Consider the following 23,520-nt stretch of genomic DNA (forward strand, 5'->3'; position numbering starts at 1 on the left):
CTCTATTTCCTCATCTGTAAAATGGGTGTACTATTACTTGAAGCTGAAAGGCATTTTAAAGACAGAAAGACACAATTCACTAATGTCAAGAGATAGGTGTCCATTAAAATACATAGAAGGGAAACATATATTCTGAAATGCAGAAAGGCAGGGATGAAAGGAATACATTTAAGAAATAAAAATACTGTGAAAAGTAGCACTACAATTTTCCACAGAGTAAACAAATATCTTTACACTACAGCATTAGAAGAATACATGTTACATCCCATCTAGTTTACGCAGTGGTCTGGAATGGAATTGGCCTCCTCCATACGGATAAGTTCAAGCCAGGTGAGAGTCACCTCCCACCAAAAAAAAAAAAAAAAGTCCTCAAGTTTCTTTGGGTCTCATGGAGATTTTCCTGGAATGGAACCTCCTTCCACACTGAGTCCTGAGTCAAGAGTTGGAAGAAACCTAAACAGAGTAGAACAGACCCAAACCTTGCTGGAGAGGTGAAAAGGGTCACCAGAAAGAGGTCTGAATGTTAATTTGCCCATTATCTCCAGACACTCTCCTTCAACATAAAACTCTTGGGGGCCTATGATTCAGGGAGCTGTACTTCATAACACATTATTTTTACAGCTTTCTTTATGGTTCTTTCCAGCCTGGTATAAGCTGTGTGGCAGGGACAAGAGAGGCAGGGTGGTGAAGTGAATAGTGTTCTGAACTGGTAATCAGGAATGCATGAGTGTGAAGGTCTCTGATTCTTGCTAGCAGTATGACCATGGCAAAGTCCATAAATCTCTCTGAGACTCAATAGTCCCAAGTATCAGTTGTACAAAATAATGCCAGCAATCATCAAAACTACTTGGTACTGGCTAAGAAATAGAGTGGTGGATCAGTGGAATAGTTTAGGTACATAAGACACAATAGTGAATGACTACAGCAATCTACTATTTGATAAATCCAAAGACTCCAGCCTCTGGGATAAGAACTCACTATTTAACAAAAACAACTGGGAAAACTGAAAAATAGTATGGCAGGAACTAGGCATAGACTAAGATAATGTCAAAATGGGTACATGGTTTAGATATAAAGGTTGATACCATAAGCAAACTAGGAGATCAAGGAATAGTTTACCTGTCAGATCTATGGAGAAGGGAAGAATTTATGACCAAACGAGAGATAGAGAACATTATGAAATACAAAATAGATGATTTTGATTACATTAAATTGAAAAGTTTTTGCACAAACAAAGCCAATGCAACCAAGATTAGAAGGGGAAGCAGAAAACTGGGAAACAATTTCTACAGCCAGTGTCTCTGATAAAGGCCTCATTTCTAAAATATATAGAGAACTGAGTCAAATTTATAAGAATACAAGTCATTCCCCAGTTGATAAATGGTCAAAGGATATGAACAGGTAGTTTTCAGAGGAAGAAATTAAAGCTATCTATAGTCACATGAAAAAATGCTCTAAATCACTATTGATTAGAGAAATGCAAATCAAAACTCTGAGGTACCACATCTTACCTATCAGACTGGTTAACATGACAAAACAGGACAATGATAAATGTTGGAAATGTGGGAAAATTGGAACACTAATGCATTGTTGTTGGGAGTTGTGAACTGATCCAATCATTCCGGAGAGCAATTTGGAATTATGTCCAAAGAGCTATAAAATGGTGCATACCCTTTGACCCAGCAATACCACTTCTAGGTCTGTATCCCAAAGAGATCATAAAAACAGGAAAATGACCCCCATTTACAAAAAATATTTGTAGCAGCTCTTTTTGTGGTGGCAAAGAATTGGACATTGAGGGTAATGCCCATCAATTGGGGAACGGCTGAACAAGTTTTGGTATATGAATGTAATGGAATACTATTGTGCTATAAGAAATGATAAACAGGCTGACTTCAGAAAAACCTGGAAAGACTTGTATGGTCTGATGCTGAGTGAAGTGAGCAGAACCAAGAGAATGATGTACACAATAACAGCCACATTATAAGATGACTAATATGGATAAAGTTAACCCTTCCCAGCAACGCAAGGATCTAAGACATCTCCAACGGCCTCATGATAGAAAATGCTATCCACATCCAAAGAAAGAACTATGGAAGTTGAATTGCTCTTCTGTTGAGTTTTGTTTCCTCTTTCTGGTAGTTCCTCCTGTTGGTTCTAATTTTTACTTACAACATCACAAATGTGAAAATATGTTTAATAGGAATGTGTATGTATAGCCTATATCAGATTGTGTGCTGTCTTGGGGAGGGTGGTGGGGAGGAAGGAGAAGAAAAATTTTAAACTCAAAAGCATATGGAAGTGATTGTTGATAAATCAAAATAAATTAATAAAAAAATAAACTATTTGGACTAAAAAAAAAAAAGTAGAGTTTCACCTCAGCCACTGCCTTGAGATCTGTATCTTTGAATTGATGGTCTGAAACCAGACACTAATAAAAATGCCTTGAGTCTGTAAAGCCAAAAAAAAAAAGAAAAGAAAAGAAATGATGAGCAGGCAACCTTCAGAAAAATCTAAAAGGACTTATATGAACCGATGCTGAGTGAAGTGAGCAGAACCAGTAGAACATTGTACACAGTAACAGCCACATTATGTAATGACTGACTTTGACAGACTTAGCTCTTCTCAGCAATGCAAAGGCCTAAGACAACTCCAAAAGACTCATGATGGAAAATACTATCTACATCCAGTGAAAGAATTTACGAGTCTGAATGCAGATGGAAGCATAGTATTTGCTCTTCTTTTTTTTTGTCGTTTTGTTTTCTTTTTTCTCCTGGTTCCTCCCATTAGTTCTAATTCTTCTTTACGTCATGACTGATGTGAAAATATATTTAATATGAATGTATAATAGAGCCTATATCAGATTCATGCTGTCTGGTTGGAGGGGAAAGAGAAGAAGGGGTAGAAAATTTAAAACTTAAAATCTTATGGAAGTAAATGTTGAAAACTAAAAATAAATTAATTAATCATTAAAAAAAAAGAAGATGCCAATAGTTCCTAACTCACAGAGTTGTGAAGGTAAAATTAGATCATGCATGTTAAATGCTTTGTAAATCTTAAAGGGTAATAATAATAACAAACAAACCAAATAATTATTGTTACAAAAAGAATACATGCTACATTAAGACAACTGAAAGGATAATGTGTATTCATTTAGCTTTTTTTTAAAGATCAAAACTATTTGGTTACATTATATTATTAGGTCATGTAACAAGTAACAATAAAGGAAAACAACAAATTCTTAGAGCCTTTGGAAAAACTCAAAGTAACTCACATATTTTAGTTACTTCATACTGAGCATTAGAATATAAACTCATTGCAAATAGGGATTCATTCACTCTAACCTTGTATCCACAAGCACAGTGCCTGGCACAAGGTAGCCACTCAACAAATACTTGTTGATTGATTCATTGAATCACAGTAGAAGATATTAAAGAAAATAGAATGTTGGAGATGGAAGGGATCATAGAACATCGAATGTTAGAATTTAGTTAAACAAACATTTATTAAGCACCTCCTTATATACAAATCACTGGAGACAAAAGGTGACAAGGAGCAATACAAATTATTAGACTGAAAGAGACCTTGGTGATCGCCCACTCTATAGATGCAGAAATTCATCTGGGTTGATCTTTATATCAGAGGTCAAGTAAGTTGGCCAACGTGAAATGCCAGGCTTAAAACCCTGGCCTCCTAACTCCTAGTCCAACGTGTTTTTACATTGTTCCACAGCTGCCTTTCTCATTTATAGCTAACATCCTGAGAAGCTGAGGAGCAAATAATAGTCTCCATTTTTCAGAGAGGGAAACTAGTAGTCACAAAGAGGTTATAAGACTTGCCCCAAATCACATATAATTCAGATCTTCTGATTCCATTACACTGGTTAACTGAACCACATTGTCTTATATTTTTGGAAAACTATAAGCAACAGCCTAATTTAAAAACCAAAACCAGTTAAACAGGATAGTTTTGTAGTTAGTACATCAACAATTCAGTATAATAACACCCAACAGTTAGTGGGCTTTGTGTTTTCAGAACATTTTATAGGTATTCATTAACCTGCCCAACATAACAGGAAGGTGAAGTTATATACTAAACTCTGTTTTAAATTGGAGTAAGCCAAAGCACAGAGACAAATAGTGACTTATAAAATGAAAAACAAGTCTGCAGCAGATGTTCCAAATGCTTATCTCTATCCAAGGCTTACAGAAATGCAGAATTTTAGAGTTGAAGGGACCCTTCACAGATCATCTAGTCCCTATATCTGAAGATATACTGCAACATTCCTGGCAAATGGTTGTCTAGTCTTTGATAAAAGATCTCTAGTATTACATTTAATCTATCTAACTCCACTTAGTGGCACACCTCAAACAAGCCTACATCTTCTAGTTTTAGCCTCTTCTTGTTGATACTCATATCACTCAATAGTCATTTCTATGGGCACAGCTATCCTGCATAATTTTTAAGTCACATATAGGAGATACTTTATTTGAGGAGAGTCTTAAAAACTTCATTTTATTCTGCCTAGCCAAATGCTCTTTTTTAAGAGCCACAAAAAAAATTTTTAATGGGCAGGAAGATTTTATATTCTCTATACTTATGTTAGTTATGCAACTGTGAAGATGTCGGCTACAGAAATCATCTTTGAGATTTTAACTATTCTTTTCTCATGATGTACAAGTGACATGAAAGACATAAGAGCATAAAACTTAAGAGTTGAAAAGGACGTTAGTGATAATCTAATTCAACTCTCTCCCCACCTCCATGTTACACATTAGGATTACTTATGTATATAGACTGGGAAATGAAGGTGATCAAGTTATGTAGCAAAAACATGGCAGAATGAATATAGTTTGGGTGCCACACTTTTAACAATAAAATGTTAAAATAGCAAGAATGTTTCCAGCAGGTTGGGTGCAGAAAGAATAAAGACAAGTCATAGATAGAATGAAACAGAAAGAATAAAGACAAGTCATATATAGAATGAAACAAAAAGAATAAAGACAAATTATACACAGAATGAAACAGAAAGAATAATAACAAATTGTGTACAGAATGAAACGGAAAGAATAAAGACAAATAGCATACAGAAGGAAACATCATAGAGGGACTATACCAGTGGAAGGATACCAATCACACCAATCATATGTGGCTGGGTGGTGTAATGGAGAGAGTGTTAGACCTCACAAAGATCTGAGTTCAAATTTTACCTCAGACTCATACTAGCTGTGTGACCTCGGACAAACTATGTAACCTTCACTTGCCTCAGTTTCCTCAATTGTAAAGTGGGAATCATAATAGCATCTACTTCACAGGATTGTTGCAAGGATCAAATGAGATAATATTTGTAAGGTTTCAGCACGTTGCCTGGCCTTTAATAAATACTTATTCCCTTCCCTTCCCAATGATATATCATAGATCTATCAAAGCAAGAAGTCATGGAGGGATTTTAATCTACACCAGTGGAAGGGAATGATCATTGATCTATCAAAGTGTAGAAGTATCCTATCTTTAAAAAGCATTCACAACAATAACTGGAATTTGAAATTAATTGCTTTCTTTTCAGTCGATCATTTTATTTTCATGTGTATAGAACCCTCACCCTTGAGTGTTGGCTTTTTTTTTTCTTTTTTCTTTTTCAAATTTTGAACTTACTCATCAAGAAACATTGTTGATCTACCTGATCTATCATGAATATGAATCTACCATGTATAAGCCTGTTTATTATCAACTTTAAAATAGTAGTTCTCTGTGTCCCTTTCTGAATGTCCTTTGTTCTCTTCTATGTGTTTTTGTGTTTCACTGATTTCCTTTTCTGTCTTTCCTTCTTTTTCCATCACTATCACTCCCCTCCTTGACAAAATCTCTACTCCCAAAAAAGCCCTCCCTTCTAACAAATAAGTCAAGAAAAACAATTTTGTGTTATATTGCTCATGTTTGAAAATGTATATCTCATTCTATGCCTACAGTCCATGACCTCTCTACCAAAAGATAATGGTAAGCTTGTTTCATGAGTTGTCTGTCACCATGATTAGTCATTCTATTGATCAGAGTTAAAAGGTACAGAGCTCAGATTTTACAGCTAGTTCAATGCAAAAAGTTTCCTAATAATTAGCACTGTCTGAAAATTAAACTATCTGACTCAAGTTAGTTTCCTGTTACTAGAAGGAAAACATGCAGAGGCTAGAAGACCATCTAAGACACTTCTCTGTCAGAGATGCTATAAAGGACAGTTTTATATTTCAGGTAAAGATTGGGCTAGATAATTTCTAAAGAGTCTATGATCTAATTTTATATATTCTAAGCTCCCTTTTAGGTCTAAGATGCCATGATTATTTTCCTCATACAAAACAAGAAAAAGCACCAGATATGAAAAAATAGAAGGAAACCAGATCCAAAGAGATCCCTGGTGGTTTGTTGATTTCTAAGAAGCATGCATGACTAAAACAAAAGAAAATCCTGACAGTTTCCAACTTCAGTTAGCTAAAGGTTCTAAAATGTTCCAAATGGGGTTATTAGTTTACACTCTTCAGCCAGGTTCAAAACAGCCCCACTCACATTCTTTCCCTTGTGGCTAGGCAGGGCTCACTCCATTTCCCAATTGTGTAAGTTCTTTCTTCACTCATAGTTTAACTGGAACAACTATTTTATTATCTTAAACATATATACACAAACATACCTACACACACACAGAGTAAGAGAGAGAGAGAGAGAGAGAGAGAGAGAGAGAGAGAGAGCTCCATCTGATTCAATTCAACAAACATTTTCATATACCTGCTATATGCAGAACGTACTATTCTAGTGCAAGGGAAAACAGAAATATAAACAAGCTAGCCTCTGCTCTGATAGATTTTATCATAAAATATTGAGAATATGACATATATATAAATGACAATCTAGAAGTCATAGAACCTAAGAATTAGAAGGGTCCTAAGAAGACCACCTATACTAACACATACCTGACCAAGAATCTCCTTTATAACAACCCCTAAAAGTGGCCAATGAGCTTTGAAGACCTCTAGCCTTCACAGGAGAAATCTATTCAAAACTTTTGGAGACAGCCCCATTCCTCTTTCACATATCTCTAACTGTTAGGAAGTTATCCTTAAATCGAGCCTAAACTTGCCTCTTTGCAACTTCCACCCACTGTTCACAGAGTTCTGCCCTCTGGGGCTAAGCAAAACAAGTCAAACTTTTTCCATATCACAGCCTTTCAAATACCTGAACATAACTTTACCCTACCCCTATCCCAAGTCTTCTCTTCTCCAGGCTAAACAATCCCAATTCCTTCAACTGATTCTTATATGAGATGATCTCAAGGCCATCACAATCTTGTCTCTTCTGGATACTTTCTAATTTATGAATATCCTGCCTGAAATATGAGTTCTAAAACTGAACATAAAATATGGAGATAGTCTGAACTATCACTTCCTATTTTTATCACCCTATATCTCTTTCAATGTAGCCTAAGATCACCTTAACTTTCTTGATTATGATGCACTGTTGCCTTGTACTAAGCTTGCAATCTACTAAAATTCCTAGGTTTCTGCTACATGAACTTTCATCTAGCCATGCCTCTCCCATCTTGTCCCTTCAAAGAAGATTTAAAAAAAACAAAGAGTAGCACTTTACATTTTTCTTCCTAAATTTCACCTTACTCAAACTGGTCTACTTGTTCTATCATGTCAAGTTTTTTTTTTTTAATCCTAATTTTGTCATTCCACATGTTGACTAACCCTCCTAGCTTCCTGTTATTTGTAATTTTGATAGGATCTGCAGGAATGACTTTATCCAAGTCACTAATAAAAATATTAAGCAGCACCAGAGAGGGGATAGGGAGAAAAAAATCAAGAAAAGCCTTATGAAGGATCATAAATTTACATCTAAAAGGACTCTCAGAGATCATATAGTCCAATCTGCATTTTACAGATGAAGAAACTTAGGTCCAGAGAAGTAAGTGACATTGGAGCTGGACCTTAAAGAATGAAAAGGATTTCAATAGCAGTGTTTGGGAAGGAGAGAAATTCTGGTGTAGGGGATTATATGAGCAAAAAAAGGTGTTAAAGAATGAAAGCACAAGGTATACATAAGGGTTAGGAAATCAATTGGAGTGTTGGATAGGGTAAATGAGGCAGACAAATGTGAGATAAAGTTGCAGAGGTAAGGTAGAGGTAGAGTCAGACTACTGAGAGCTTCAAATGTCAGGCTAAGGAGTTTAGACTTCATGTAGTAGGACTAAAGGCAAAACAAACTAGCAGAATGAAACCAAAATTAGGGGGGACAGGGGAAGGTTTCTATATCAATTAGCAAATAAGTAAATAAATGACTTCTGATGCCATAACTTTAAATTTTCTCAACTGACTTTAAGCATAACAATGTATTTTACCAAGCTAGAAATTATATTTTATTTATCTTAATCTATTTCTATTGTGACACTATCAACTTACCAGTTACCCAGGTTGGAAGTCTCAGAATCATCTTTGATTCTTCTCTCTCCCTCAGTGTCCACAATTCTAATTAATTCTATACCCACAACATATTTCACATTCATCCCCTTATTTCCACTCAATTGCCACCACCCTAGTTCAGGCTTTCAATCACCTCTAACCTGGACTATATTGTAAAAGCCTCCTAACTGGTTCTGCTGCCTCCAGTTACTCACTTCTCTTTCCAATCCATCCTTTATACAGCTGCTAAAATAATCTAAGGCACAGGACTTGACCACATCACTGCCCTACTCAAAAATACAAACTCCTTACCTTGGCATTTAAGGCCTACCATAATCAGGCTCCAATCTACCTTTAGAATCTTATTTCGCAATGCTGGTCTAGAAATTATTCCCTAAACATGTACTCTCCTGGCTCTATACATTTACACAAGCCATCACCCATGACAGAAAACTACTCTCACCTCATTACTCTCATTCAGAATCTTCATCTTCCTACAAAGCTCAGATCAGGAACCTCTCAGGAGGCCTTCCTTGATCCCCATTTACCCTAGAACCAAAAAAGTTCTTCCATATTTTTATAGGGTAATTTATTCAGATATTTCTTTTGCGCACCTAATATTTATACTTAGCTGTATACATGTTTCATCCTCTTCCTTAGTAGAAAGTAAGCTCCTTGAGGAAAATAACTAAGCCACTGCTTTCCTTTGCATCCTCAGAGCCTAACACAGTGCTGCATCCTTCACCAACCTGTGATCTATCTATTCATTAATTCTAAAGGATAGGAGTGGTAGTGTAATAAAGTTGAAAGAGTATTTTAATAAAGGTCTCCCAACAAGTCTAATCAAAACTCAGAGTCAGAAGACTTTTATGCCCAAGCTCTTCTGGTGACCCGCTATGGGTAAGCCTCCTCTCTTAGGGCCTTAGTTTCTTCCTCTATAAAATGAAGAAGTTGGACAAAATCATTTCAAAGGTCACTTCCAGTTATATGTTCTAACATTCTCTGTTTTAAGATCACTTCAGGTGCTGAGATACTATGGAATTTTTCAATTAAAATTGTGTGAAATAGAAAATTCACCTCCTTTTTAATCACTTTCAGAAATTCATTGATAAGATTTACTGGTAGCTCAATTAAAAAAAATAGGCATTAATCTTGGACATGACATCTTTGGCCCAGATAATTAAAACATATTCATTTACACATTTGCCTCTCATAGAGAACAAGCAAACAACTTTGAGGAGAATTAATTGTTGCTGAATCATTGACAGAAATTACAGTTGGTGCTTAAAGTTAAAGAAGAAGCAAGGAATAGCCCTGAGGAAGGTCAAGTGATGTGGATTAACCTCAACACAGATTTAACATCTTTTTACAGTTTTAGAACTAGAAGAGCCTTGAATAATATACTCATGGAATTACAGAATTACTATGACAGGGATAGAGTGATCCCACAGAATCTCCAAAGTTGAAGAATACATTAATGAAAATTTATTAAGCATTCACTATGTGCTAAACACTGGGGATATAATGAGAAAAGCCAATCCCTGCTCTCAATGAGCTCACACTGAAATAGGGAAAACCAAAAGATATAGGAAGTTTTTGCTACAAGTCAGATAGCAATGCACCTTCTTCAGTGCCGTTTTCATTAGTAAACCATATTAGTTTCTTATGTTGAACCATGTGACAATGTCAAGTTGAAAACTTTCTTCTCTGGATCTTCACTATCTATGGCTGCTGGGGGGATGGGAGTCGGAGCACATGCAGAGGCATTTGCCAGGCAGTATGTTCACAAGGACTGCTCCCTTGAACGATGTCTGTGGGGCCAGGCTGGTAGATGTGCCATTGTTCTAGGGGTTCTTGAGTTTGCCTGCCCTACGAAAGTAAAAGACTTTAGTGGCCATTTTAGGTCAATATCTCACCTAATTTAGGCATCCTTTCTATAGCAGCCTGGACTGATGATCAACTAGCTTCTGCTTGAACACTCTCAGGGACAATAAATTCACTATTTGATAAGAAAGCCATTTGAGGATAAGAGGATCATAGAGACCTTAGAAATCATATCATCCTATCTTACAAACAAGGAAATTGAGACCAGGGACATTGTGATTTGCCCAAGGTGACTGAGGTAGTAAGCAGCAACACCAGGAGTTGAAATCCAGGTTCTCCAACTCCAGATCTCTTGCTCTTTCCATAGCACATAAGAAGATCAAGGCCCAAGGAAGTCAAGTGGTTTGCCCAAGATCATCCAGGGAATGATAGAGCCAGAGCGAGGATTTAGGTTTCCTGACTCTTAACTCTGGGGTCCTTCTCTTTAAAACTCAGATGTTTCATTCTGTGAAAGGTTATAGCCATGATTGCTTTTATTTTTTATTTAACAGGGAGAAGTTCTGAGACTTTATTATGAGAGAAGATTATACAATAATAAAGAAGCCTTTTCATTAAAGCAGGTCAGACTCTAAGGAGCTCTACCTCTCTCAAAGCCTTGTGTGCATAATCATTCCCATGAGCTGAAAATAAAAGAAAGTGCAGGGATTATTCTAGATTTTACTAGGAAATTAGTGCACTGTCAGATTAAGTCCCCCCCCTAAGGGTACTTATATTGCTCAAATACATACAAGAGCAGCACAAGTAGTTCCTTTTTATCAATAGTAATATGTTTGATTGGATAAGAACTCACTGAAGGCTGTGAGAGAAGATGAGCAACAAATCTCAACTAGTACTTACTTGACTAATCTTCCCCAGCAAAGTGGCCTGTAAATTATATTTTAAACCTGATCTATGATTTCACTGGTGCAGGGAACTTCATTTCCCATTAACTGTACTCTTCTGGCCTTCTCCGTCATGACTTAAAAACCTCTTCATTGTGAAAGATCATGTCAGTGCTGGAACTCAGTAAGTACCCTCTGCTTGTGGAGCCCTTCCCTCTGATCGGAATCCTCCTCCCAGAACCACCATTGAAGGAGAGTGCCCAGGCCAGCTATCTCTTTATTTCCCATCAGGCTTCATTCCTCTGGACTTCTCCATCATGGCTCCATGTCATATACCTTCTCCACCCACTTTTGCTTTTTGGCTTCCTTTACTGTGTTGTCTTTTCCCTTAGAATGTAAGCTCCGTGAGGGAAGTACTTTCTTTTTGCTTTTATTTATATTCCCAGCATTTAGCACAGTGCCTGGCACATAATAAGTGTTTAATAAATGCTTCTTTGACTGATTGACTGACTTCCAGGGAGGAAATTACATCTACCAATGTAGATCTGCAACTTCTCTACAAGTTTTAATCTCAGAGAGTTGGCCTGGGGCAATAAGAAGGTAAATGACTTGATCAAGGTTATAACACCAGTATGTGTGTGAGAAGCAAAACTTGAACACAGTCCAAGACTGACTCTCTAGCCACCATAACTCCCTGCCGTCCACCTTGTACACAGTAAGTACATAATATCTGTGAAATTATTAGATATGTACTTAATAAGTTACATATAGTATAATAATTCATATACACAAGCTAAAAGAAAGTAGTAGTTGTTGTGTCAGAACATATAATGAATAATGTTAATTAATTTCTGGAATTCTCATTTCTGTTTACTAAACAATCCATTCAAACACCTCAGCAATCCATGGCAAAATGAAACTGATATCTCCTAAGATTTCTTTCCTTCAGCATCTTAAAGTAGTTAGTTATCTGCTATGGTCATAAGCCAGACTGGGGATAACTCGCAATATAGTACTTATATATGGTATTTCCTTTCCATTTTGCAATTTAAACATGGGGAAGGAGGACCTCGGGAGAAGGACCTGATGACTCCCGTAGCCCCAAATCACGTTTCCTTATAGGAATAAATAGACAATGAGACACTGATAGCCCTATACTCTTAGCCCAGGGAATCTAAGAAAGAAACAGATAAAAGGGAAAGGATGAGAGGCAACTGGAAAGGTATGTAGACTAATGTTCTTCAACTTTTTTTTTTTCTCAGTAGAAAACCTACCTTGCTTTTAATACAGGAAAAGGTATACAGGGAATTTAACAGCAGGCTCAAGTTTACCGGTTGAATGAGACTGACCAAAGGCGGGCAAGGGGTCATGTCAGTTTCCCACAACTTATAAACAAATACAATCTTATTACTTACTCCAATAATCTCCAAATAAACTAAATGTTAAAAGATCATATTATTTTTAAAAAAAGGAAACTAAATGACAATATTTTTAATTCTATGGGTTAGGGTAAGAATTCATATATAAGGAATAGAGATACATACATAAATATATGACTATAGTCATTACTAGATAGATAAGTAGTTGAAAGATAGAGTTTTTAAAAGAAATGCAAATTATCAAGTCATATGAAAAAAATCCAATTAACCAATAAGATGCAATTAAAACAATTTGAAGGTTTCGCTTTATATCTGTCAAATTTGCAGGCATAAAAAGGCTGTAGGAAGGCAAGAACATTAATTCTCTTTTAGTAAAACTATGAATTGATCCAGACATTGAGGAAAATTATTTGGAATTATGCAAGAAGAGTCATGAAATTTTTCATACCCTGGCCCCATGATCCTACTACTAGGTATACCTCAAGGAAGTCAAAGATGAATAAAGGTTTAATATATACCAAAATATTCATGGAAGTACTTTTTGTGGTATCAAAAAAACTGTAAATAAAGTGAGTGCCTAAAAACAAAGGAATGGCTGGACAAATTGTGTTATATGAATATAATGGAATATGATTGCTCTGTGAGAAATGACTAATATGATAAATCTAGAGAAACATGATAAGACCCATGTGAATTCATGCAGAACAAATAAAATCAGAACCAGGAAACAACATCCATAACTATTACAAAGTAAATAAAAACACTAAAAGGAAGCTGAATTCAGATTAAATGTAATATCCAATCTTACTCCTAGAGAATGGTATAACACACTTCCCTCTTCTCCATAGAAAAGTGGAAGAGCCCAGTGTAGAATGCTATATATGTAATACACAAATATATGTAAGATATAATATAAATATATAAAATATATGTATATAACATTCTACATTATATTTAGATGATAGTATGCATATACAGTCAGATATAATCATAGTGTTTGTTTTCTTAGCTATTTTTCTTTTTTTCAAGGGAGAGTTCAATAGATGATTGAGACAGGTTACATCAGCAAATAATGGAGTGTTTTTATTCTTAAAAGCAAGCATATATTTATTAAAATTTTTATTTCTTTGGGAAGGAAGCCCAGAGTCTTACCATATTATTTACTTGTTTCAGTCTGCTATGCTTTGCTAACCTGGGAGCTGTTCCTGATTATTTTTTAAATAAAATTTTCTCCCTCCTTCCCTCCTCTAAGATGGAAAGTAAATTGATACAGGTTATACATGTACAATCATGTAAAACATATTTCCATATGAGCCATGTTGTGAAAGAGGAAACAGAAAAAGGGGAGAAAAACCAAAAAAAAGTAAAAATAGTATGCTTCAATCTACATTCAGACTCCATCAGTTGTTTCTCTGGATGTGGATAACATTTTCCAGTATGCATCTTTTGGAATTGTCTTTATCATTGTACTGCTGAGAAGAGCAAAGTCAAGCATAGTTGATCATAGCATAGTGTTGCTGTTACTGTGCACAATGTTCTCCTAGTTCTACTCACTTCACTTAGCTTCAGTTCATATAAGCCTTTCCAGGTTTTTCTGAAATCTGCCCATTAGTTACTTCTTATAGCACAATAGTATTCCATTACATTCATATATCACAACTTGTTCAACCATTCCCCAATTGATGGGCATCTCCCCAATTTCCACTAATAGAGGTATTTTTTAAAGATGATGATAAAACTTAAAAGAAAAAAATACCTACATCTATTTCTTAGTCTGTTTTTAGGGGTCAACAAAATATCAAAACAATGATTAGTAGGAAAAAAGGGATTTGAGAATAGATAACAGGGCATGAGTATGAAAAGGACGAAAGTCTCCATGCTGTTCTCAAACTGAACTGAGGCAGTGCAATAAAAGTAAAATAGTAAGTTAAGAACAAAAAGATTCCTGAAATAGGGAAGCAATAAAGATATTTCACTTCCAAGAAATAATGCTTAGCATGAAGTCACCCATGTCCTAGGCATTAACATTAGTAGAAAGCACACTGGGGATTGAGAGTAAGATGATCAGAGTTCAAATCCCAGCTCTGCTATCTGTGTGACCTTGGACAAGGCACGTAACTTTTCTGGGTTAATCACTACCTCAATATTGATAAATATAATAACAAAATAGGCTTCATATAATAAGGTACTGGCTTTAATATCCTCTGTGAAAACTAAACCTGAAAAAAGTTAAAATTTAACTTCCTATATTACTCCCAAAGTACATGATTTTAGTAGAAAAATAAAATAAATATACCATAAACTGTAATGGCCCTGTCTTTAGAAAGCACACAGAGCAGGATGCCATATGGCATCCAGTAAGGTAGCTCAATCAGTATTACATGGGTATCCAGGTAAGTGAATTTCCAAATTGTTTAGTTTATTTTTAAACAGGAAATTTTGTAATTTAAATGATAGAGTACTTTTTTCCTCTTAAACATTTTTCATATGTAATTTCATATCCACTTGTTAATAAGAACAGCCTTTGACACACATAGAAGAGAATTACTGCTTATCTTTAGTAACGAGTCTACTTATAGTCAGACTTTTTTGTTTCTGTTAGGAAAGTACTTTCTTTACTCTTCCCCTGAAACATATTCAGTAGAAGTTGGGAAGAAGAATCATAGAATGTCAGCACTGTAAGAGAGATAGTGAGTTCCCAATCACTGGAGTTTTCAAGAAGAAACCAGGTGACCACTGAGATTTGTACTCATATATATGTTAGACTTCTGAGTTCCCTTCCAACTCTAAGATCTTATGATTCATTCTACAAATATTTAATAAGACTTGATACCCAGGTGTGTGTAGAGAACACTGTACTAGGCACTAAACGAAGTTTAGATAAACATGGTTCTTGTTCTCATGGAGCTTACATTCCAAGAGGGAAGAAAGGCACAAACACAGATAGCCATAAAATATTACCCAATAAATAACCGTATTCGAGACTGTGCCTCTATCTTGCCCATGTTGGAAGTTTACCAGCCATTTATTGCCTTTACAACCAGTTCAGGCCTCTTACATAGCCTGGGGGCCCACTGCTTCTCAGGGGTTCACTATATTGGTGCCAGTCTTTTCAGACACAAGATCAGCTTTAGTCCTATGGCAGCTCAGAATTCCTTAATTCAATCAATCCACTAGCTTCAGCCTGCCACCGTAGCAGGGCTTATAAGTTTGCAAGACAAAGGGCATTATAAGTACATTAGAGATATGTAAAATGAAATATGTGAGGCCTGAAGGAGAAAGTCATTACTCGCTGAAAAATCAGGGAAGACTTCATGGAGAAGATGCTGTGTGTTAGGATTAAGAATTCACCAGTCAAAGGAAGAAAGGAAGACATTTTAGGCATAGGAAACAGCATGAACAAAGCCCAGAGTTAGGAGTTTCAACTTTACTTAGGAAGCAATCATGAGCTATTGAAAACTTTTGAGTTGAATGACATAACTAGATCTATGCTTAAGAAAAATTATTCTGGCAACAGCATGCATGATGGCAAAGAAAAGGGGGGGGGGGGAAGTGGAGGAGGAGTTAAAGGTTTAAATTTAAAACACAGGGTAGAGAAAATGAATGGACAGTTTCAGTAGTCCATGTGAGGGTTAATATGAGTCTGCAATAGGGTGGCTAGAGTAAGAACAGAGAGAAAGGAAGGAGATTCAAGAGATGCCTCCTACTTGACAGGTCTTGATAACTGATTGGATATGAGAAGTAAGGGAGAGGGAAGAGACATTACCAAGGTTATGAACATAGAAGACAGAGGAAACGGCGGCATTATAGAAATAATAGTCATGAGAAGAAATAGGGTTTAGGAGGGGAAAATAACATGACATTAGAAGAGAGAATAATAGAATTAGAAGGACTCAGAAATTGTCCAATTCAACCACCAACAGATGAGGAAGCCAAAACTTAGAAATATTTAATGTGCCCAAGGTCACACAACTAGATAGTAGAAGAGCTAGGACTAGAACCCTGGTATTCTGGATACCTAGTCCGGTCATCTTTCCACTACATCAAGCTGTCTCACAATGGCATGTATGGCCTCATAGTCTAATAAGGAATAGCTAATATTTGTATAATAAAAAATATTGATTACCCACAGACTGAACACATTCACGACCAAATGACAACACAGTTCCTTATGTTTGAGATTGTTGAAGATATCCTTTATTAGAATATCTCATAAGACCTTTCAATTTTCTAGAAAAATCTTCTTGAAAGAATGGGATATAGAAAATAGTAAATTGTCAAGTAGAAAGAATAATTTGCTTCTATAAAGACCATGGGGCAAATTTAGAGAACTAGACAAAAAATATAGGAATAAAGGGAAGAAATAGAGAAATTTTAACTAAAATGAGCTAGAAAGGAAGAAGACAAGATATAGACAGAAACATAAGAAAAGGAATATGGAAAAAGATTTCATTTCTTACATTAGTTTGACTTGTGGCTTGGTGGCATTGAAAAGATTACTGTTATTCATCTGATACAAATTAACCATACGGGTATTGAACATCACACAGTATGCATAGTGATAAGAAAAATGATTCATGTGGGAAACTTTTTTATAGTGATTCTAACAGACTACATGCATGCAATCCTAAAGCTTATAATATTTATCCTCTCCATTTTTAAAAAACCTTTGTCTAAAGCGGTCAGAGCAGTAGAGGTAGTTAGCTCAAGGAAGAAAAAAAAATCAAAAGCTGTGGTTGAAAAAGATGAAGACACAGAGGAATCTGTAGTAATATCTCAGGATCAACAAATAAAAGGTTTTTTGTCTCATAGCTAAACAGAAAGTCAATGGCAATAAAAGAAACTCAAGGAATGCTAAAGCTAGAAAGAAACAGAACAGAAAATGTCAGAACATACAAAGGAGAAAGCTATTGGGGTTACTCAGTAGACAAAAAGCTCCATGATGGCAGGGACTATTTTGTCTTTTTTTCTCTTCATCCTCAGCTCCCGGCATAGAATTGTGCACATATATGCTTGCTGAATTGTTGAACTGAAGCTAGTCCAATCCTTACATTTGATAAAGGAGAAACTGAGGCCCAGAGAGAATGATATATATTTGATTAAAAGTTCGTAACACATTAAAAAAAAAAGTCATCTCAATTTGATATTCCTGTCTTTCAGACAAGTAAGATCTTTTGCTTTTATTTTAATTCTGTCTCTCTTAAAACTGGCCAGTGCAAAATTTACTAATAGTAAGTTCTGTAATATCTTGTGCTGATTAGTAAAATAGGCAAAGTAATATTTTTCTTTCCTTTTTTACTAGGGTGCCAGGAGATGAATTAATATTTGTGACAGATTCTGAGATTAAAGTAGTGAGCCCTTTATTTCTATTAATCTTAAGAAAAATCAAGACACTAAAGCCCCAGTCATATTCTTCCCGTATATTTGTAGTAGATTGTGGGCTACCCACAAACCCTCTTGGAAACATGATTCATCAAACTTAAGACTGTAGCTTCTCAAGGCTGGTTATGCTACTCTGACAACTGGTCAGGAGATTGAAGTATTTCAAGAGCTGTGTGCACCTGTGTCAATGATGGGACACAGAAGATAGCTGTGGAAGGACACTAAACCTGACCCAGAGTAAGATGACTACAAATGATGTTTTTATTCATCACAGATCACAATAGAACCTCTTGAAAGGATAACCAAAAGCATTCATGCATTTTTTTTTTGGCATTATAGTCTACAAAATATTCCCAAACAGAAAAGAATTGGTAGAGGTAATTATTTTGTAGAAGGTCTAAAGCTGAAAAACACTAGAAATTTCAAAGATTAAACTCAGATTCACTATTGTTTTCAATACAAATTTCTTCCTCTTTTGCATATAACAATTTGTTTTCATGAGAGCTGGCAGGTACCTTAGAACACAGAACGCTCTTTATCTCCTTGTTTCCTAGGGCCTTAACGTATTTTTTTCAGTTATTAAATGTAGATGACCTCTTCTAAAGCTTAGCCAAGTGAGACTCAAAAGCAAAGTTGCAGGGAATTTTAGAATAAAATTAACAATTACAGCACAGGTAAAAAGGACCTGCATTTTTAGACCTTTTCTTTCATTATCTGAGTGTTTCTGCCATACTATGCTCATATGACACTATTTAGGTTTCCAAACCCTGGAACTCTAATCCCAGCTTAGACACTGATTTCTTTCTTGTAACTCAAGTCACAGATAAACAATTTTAATGACTTTGGCCTAAATAATGGCCTACAAATAATCTAAGAACCATGGTACTTGAAAAGGGACTCTGACAGCTTACTACTTTCTAACCTTCACTCCTATACCACCTAAATTCATTTTGTTTTTATCTATGCAATCACACTTCCTATGAGGACACAATAATCTGTTCTGACTTGCCCTCAGATTTCTGTCTATAGAAAGATCTTCCATGTTCACAGAATACAAGCATTCATAATTGCATCAGTATCTTCTTGCTCTGACCTGAATGGTACCCTAATGATTATTATTGTCTACTAGTATCAAAGCCTTCTACTTCACCTTCTCAAATGTACAAACTAGTCTGATGTTTTGCGCTGGTAGGAAGAGAATGGTGTCTGCTGGATGGGCAATTAGTTTCAGTTTGCAGAGCAGTGTCCCAGAAAATAAAAGGAGGCCCTAACTGAGAAGCTCTCAGCTATAGGCTTAAAGGAAAGAAACTTTCATTGATTCAAAATGCAGCCTTAAGACCTAATCTAAAGACAGTTTTGTAAGAATATTACCAATGGCAGTGAGCCCTAACAGGAATAAATGCCAGCCTTAGCTATCTTCTCAGAAGCCAAAGAAACAAACACTGCAAGCCAAACTAGCTTTGTTGAGTTGAATCAAAGATTTCTCTTCAAGCAAGGGCAGGCAACTGCTATCCTATTAAAAGCAGACCACTGAGCAATCTCTGGTATTCTCTCCCTAGGAAAAGTCAGTACCTGATTACATTACTCTCTAGTTGGAACTAAGTCTGTTAACCTGACCCAAGTCTTTTCAGCATCAAGAGTTAATTACATGTTCTTATTCCAGCATGAATTACTCAGAAATGCATAGTTTCTAAAGCAGAGGAGAGCTATTGAAGATTTGTTTTATGTGACTTAGGTTACTTCATGATCTGTGGTAATCATGCTATGGGCCTATTGAGTATTAATATTCTAGATAATACTGAATCATTTTACTTGATTCCATTCCACTTACCAAAAGAAATAAAAACATCATAATTTTTAAATGATTTTTAATTAAACTGGATTTTTTTTTTTAATTTCCAAACTTGGACTTTCATTTAACCAGTCATAGTTTATATATTTACACAGCGCTTTCACAAGTATTCTACAAGTATTTCACAGTACTTTCACAAGAGTAATGGAAAGAAAACTAAATTGAGAGGACATGGGTTCACATAATAGCTATACAATTTACTGTGTAAATAGTATTCACAGTTTTAGTAAATTGAATATTGTTTACCTATGTACCTTTGAGCAAGTCACTTCATCTCTCTGGGCCTCAGATTCCTCATCTGTAAAATGGGGGTGTTGGGCTAAATTACTAAAGTATATCTATCAGCTTTAAATCCTATAGTAATAAACTTCACAGGACGTTTACTTGAGGTTTTTAGGTACCATGGTGGATAAAGTACTGGATTTGCAGTCAGCTCAACCCAAATTCAAATCCTGCCTCAGAATATTTGCTAGCTATGTAACCCTAGGCAAATCACTTAACTAACCTTTTTCAGCCTCATTTTCCTATCTCACAGGGTGGTAGTGAGGATTAAATGAGATTGCATATGTAAAGTGTTTTGCAAACCTGATGGCCCTAATATGGGTATCCATTTTTGTAACCAAGGAAACAGGTCTGGAAAAGACAAATTGAGTATGTGGCAGAACCCAGACGTGGAACCAGTTCTTTTGACACTTGAATGTTTACATTTGGCTGCTGATAATAGTTAATACCTTTTATTTATGTAATGCTTTATAGTTAGTTGCAAGTGCTTTTCAAACCCAGAGATCTGAGTTCTACTAAAGGGGGAGAGTGTGAAATCTATCAGGTTTTTCAGATGATTAACAATTCATACATACCCAAGATCAAGGTTGGACCATTTATACAAAAATGTTATCCATCTCTAAGCATACAGAAAAACAAAAAGCTGTATAAAAATGTCTAAGCTAGTTTATCATTCTCCCTCTTTGAATACAACAAACTGAAAAAGAGAAATCATTCTCAGGGGTGAATAAAAATTTATAATTCTATTTAGAATAATGCCCAAAAAATATAAGGCAAGACCGTGATCTGTCATATGCTTATAAGCTCTGGTAAAAACTCAAACAGGGCAAAAGTATGAAAAAAAAATAATTCTACAGCTGCACTAGCAGTGAAGGGGCTCAGAAAAAGTCTTTTTAAAAGTAGTCTTGGACAATAACTTTAAAGTTATCTGCCTTGTTCAATTTCATTCCTACCTTAGCCAAGAAACCAGAGAACTTAAATTCAATTCTTGGATCTAGATCAAATGAAGTTCATTACTTGCAGGAACTCGGGCAAGTCATTTAAACTCCTTTGCCTCAGTTTCTTGTCTGTAACAGGAGGAGGTTGGACTAAATGATCTCTGATGTCCCTCCCAGATCTAAAGTCATGAACCTATGATCTTAAAATATGTTTTAAATAATAAGTTTCTAGAATATCTTCTTTGAATACCATAAGAAAATTTCTTTTACAACATGGATTGAGAAAATATCATTTGTGATATATGTAAAGCACTTTACAAATGCAAAACTAAAAATATAAGCTACTATCATCAACAGTAAAATCTAAACAACCAAGTTTTTAGAAAAATGTGGATTCCTGCTCAGACTTCTAATCATCCAAAGAGCAAATTAGATAAACTTGTGGTTAGAGAGGCAAGCAGGAAGGGAAAGAAAAAACATAAAAGATTTTTAACCTATTTTTAAAAAGTGTGTTCACCCAGATACTGTACTGTAATTTCCCCTACAATCAGCACAAGGATCACACAAGATCTATCCATGTCATTGGACAACTTGGATCCTTATGGTTTTTATTTTGTGAGTAGTCTCTACCACTGTTTGTAAACATGATTTTCTCAGTGTTTTCTCCACCTGTCACATGCAGATCCAAAGTTTAAATAAATAAACAAACAAAAAAGCCAACAGAATAAGAAAATTGAGGGCTTTGGAGGTCCTGGATACACAATTTTTCACCAACGAAGCAAGGTCTTCTTATAATCTTTTCCATTTCTGGAAAAGAGAGAGCACTAACTCAGTCAAAATTCATGAACCAAAAGTTTGCCCCGATTCAGTGTCTGAGACAAAAGCGTATGAACTAAGGATGGGAATATATGTCCTGCATCTTTCACATCCTCACCAAGGAGTAAGTGGCCCAGAAAGGGTGAAACTATACGTTGGCCCAGGCGAAACCGAAGTTCCCCTGGGTTTTCAAATCATTACCACCTTAAAAGCTTTTGGGACAAGAGATAATAAATGATACTCCAAAAAAAAAAAAAAATCAAGACCATTTACTAGGACTAAAAGAGAGGCAAGAAAGGTCGGGAAGATGTTACTCCTTTGGGTCCTTCCACAAGACCTCTTTCTTTTGGGGATCGGAGAAACATGGGGAAGGTTGGGAGTAGTACCTCCTCTTCTCCTTGCTTTCCCATAGCCCTTTAGCAGTGGGGTTGAAGACAGCACTCAGATAATCTTGGGGTGGAAGGCCGCTCTAAGCCTGTTTTAGGGAGGGTAGCAACACCAGTGTAAAAATATGGGGTGACACCTGGCGTAGTTGGGGCGGGGAGGGAGGCCAGGAGCTTCCTCCCCAGAGGGGGAGGGGAGAAAAGGAGAGGGTGGGGCGGGGCGGCTCCTCACCTCTGGGCGTGGGGCCGGCAGGCTGGCCAGGCTGGTCCGCAGGTGGGGTGGGCGAGGGGCTGTTCCAGAGCACAGATCGGGTCAAGGTCAGGGTCGGGGTCTGGGTCGCAGCCACGGTCTGGGTCGTCGTAGTCAGAATCAAAGTTGGGGTCGGGATCAGGACCTGGGGGGCTGTGGTCAGGGAGCTGCCGGGGTCCGTGGGGGCGGCTTCGGTCCTGAGGGGCGTGGGCTCCGGCTCAAGCTCCGGGGTCTCCTCTGCCGCTGGGCTGGCGGCCGCGCTGACTGTGATGGGGGCGTGACTGACCGGCTCCTCCACCTGCTTCTCAGCACCCCGGTCCCGTTCCCCGTCACCGCCGGCGTCGGTGGCTCCGGAGGGGGGAGGCGAGGGGGCGCGGTCCCGTCCCCCCGCGGGGGTCGGGACCGTCCCGGCGGCAGAGGCGGCGGGGGAGGCGGAGGCTGAGGCGGGGACCGAGGTGGCGGCGGCAGCCACGCAGCAGCAGAGCAGGGCGATGCCCCCCAGGCTGGGCAGGCTCCTCATGGCGCGCGCGGCAGCGGCGGCCCCGGCCGGTCATTCATTCAGTCAGGCGGTCACTCGCGCGCTCGCGCTGGAGGTAAGCGCGGCGTCCGGCCACGAATCCAGCCGAGACGAGTCAAGTCGAGAGACCGGAACGGAGAAGGAGACGGAGACGCCGCCGCCCGCAGCCGCACCATCCCTGCCTCCCGCCCTCCGCCTCCCTCTGACAGGCGGCCGGCCGGGCCGGCGGGCGGGCGGGCCCGGGAGGAGAGCGACGTAACGAACGACTCCGCCCCCTCTCCGGAATCGACTAGCCCTCTCGACCAATCGTGGGCCACTACAGCCCACGTGACGACACCGCTTCCCGACCTCTTTGTGCCCCGACGACCAATCAAAGGAGGCCGGGAGCGAGGAGAGGAAGGCGGAGAGCGTCGGGAGGGGGAGGCGCGAGCTCGAGCTCTAGCATCCCCGGCCAGCGGTGGTTGCGGCTGCATTGTTCGCTGAGCGAGCGAACGAGCTAGCGGGGCGCGAGCTCCCTCCCTTCCTGCCGGGCGTACGGGCTGCAAACAAAGGATGCACCCCCAAGTCCG

The 23,520-nt window shown here is 37.6% G+C and overlaps 1 protein-coding gene across 1 annotated transcript in view; it reads right to left on the minus strand.

Annotated features, from left to right (window-relative positions):
* LOC114047119 (multiple epidermal growth factor-like domains protein 9) overlaps positions 1-22,954 on the minus strand; it is a 126,132-nt gene extending 103,178 nt beyond the window's left edge. The window contains exon 1 of the mRNA XM_027867860.1: positions 22,417-22,954. Within this exon, the coding sequence (XP_027723661.1) occupies positions 22,417-22,954 (538 nt within the window). The remainder of the gene's footprint in view (positions 1-22,416) is intronic.
* Between the last annotated feature and the right edge of the window lie 566 nt (positions 22,955-23,520).

Source organism: Vombatus ursinus, unplaced genomic scaffold (assembly GCF_900497805.2).
Source record: "Vombatus ursinus unplaced genomic scaffold, bare-nosed wombat genome assembly UNPS02014786.1, whole genome shotgun sequence".
Lineage (NCBI taxonomy): Eukaryota > Metazoa > Chordata > Mammalia > Diprotodontia > Vombatidae > Vombatus > Vombatus ursinus.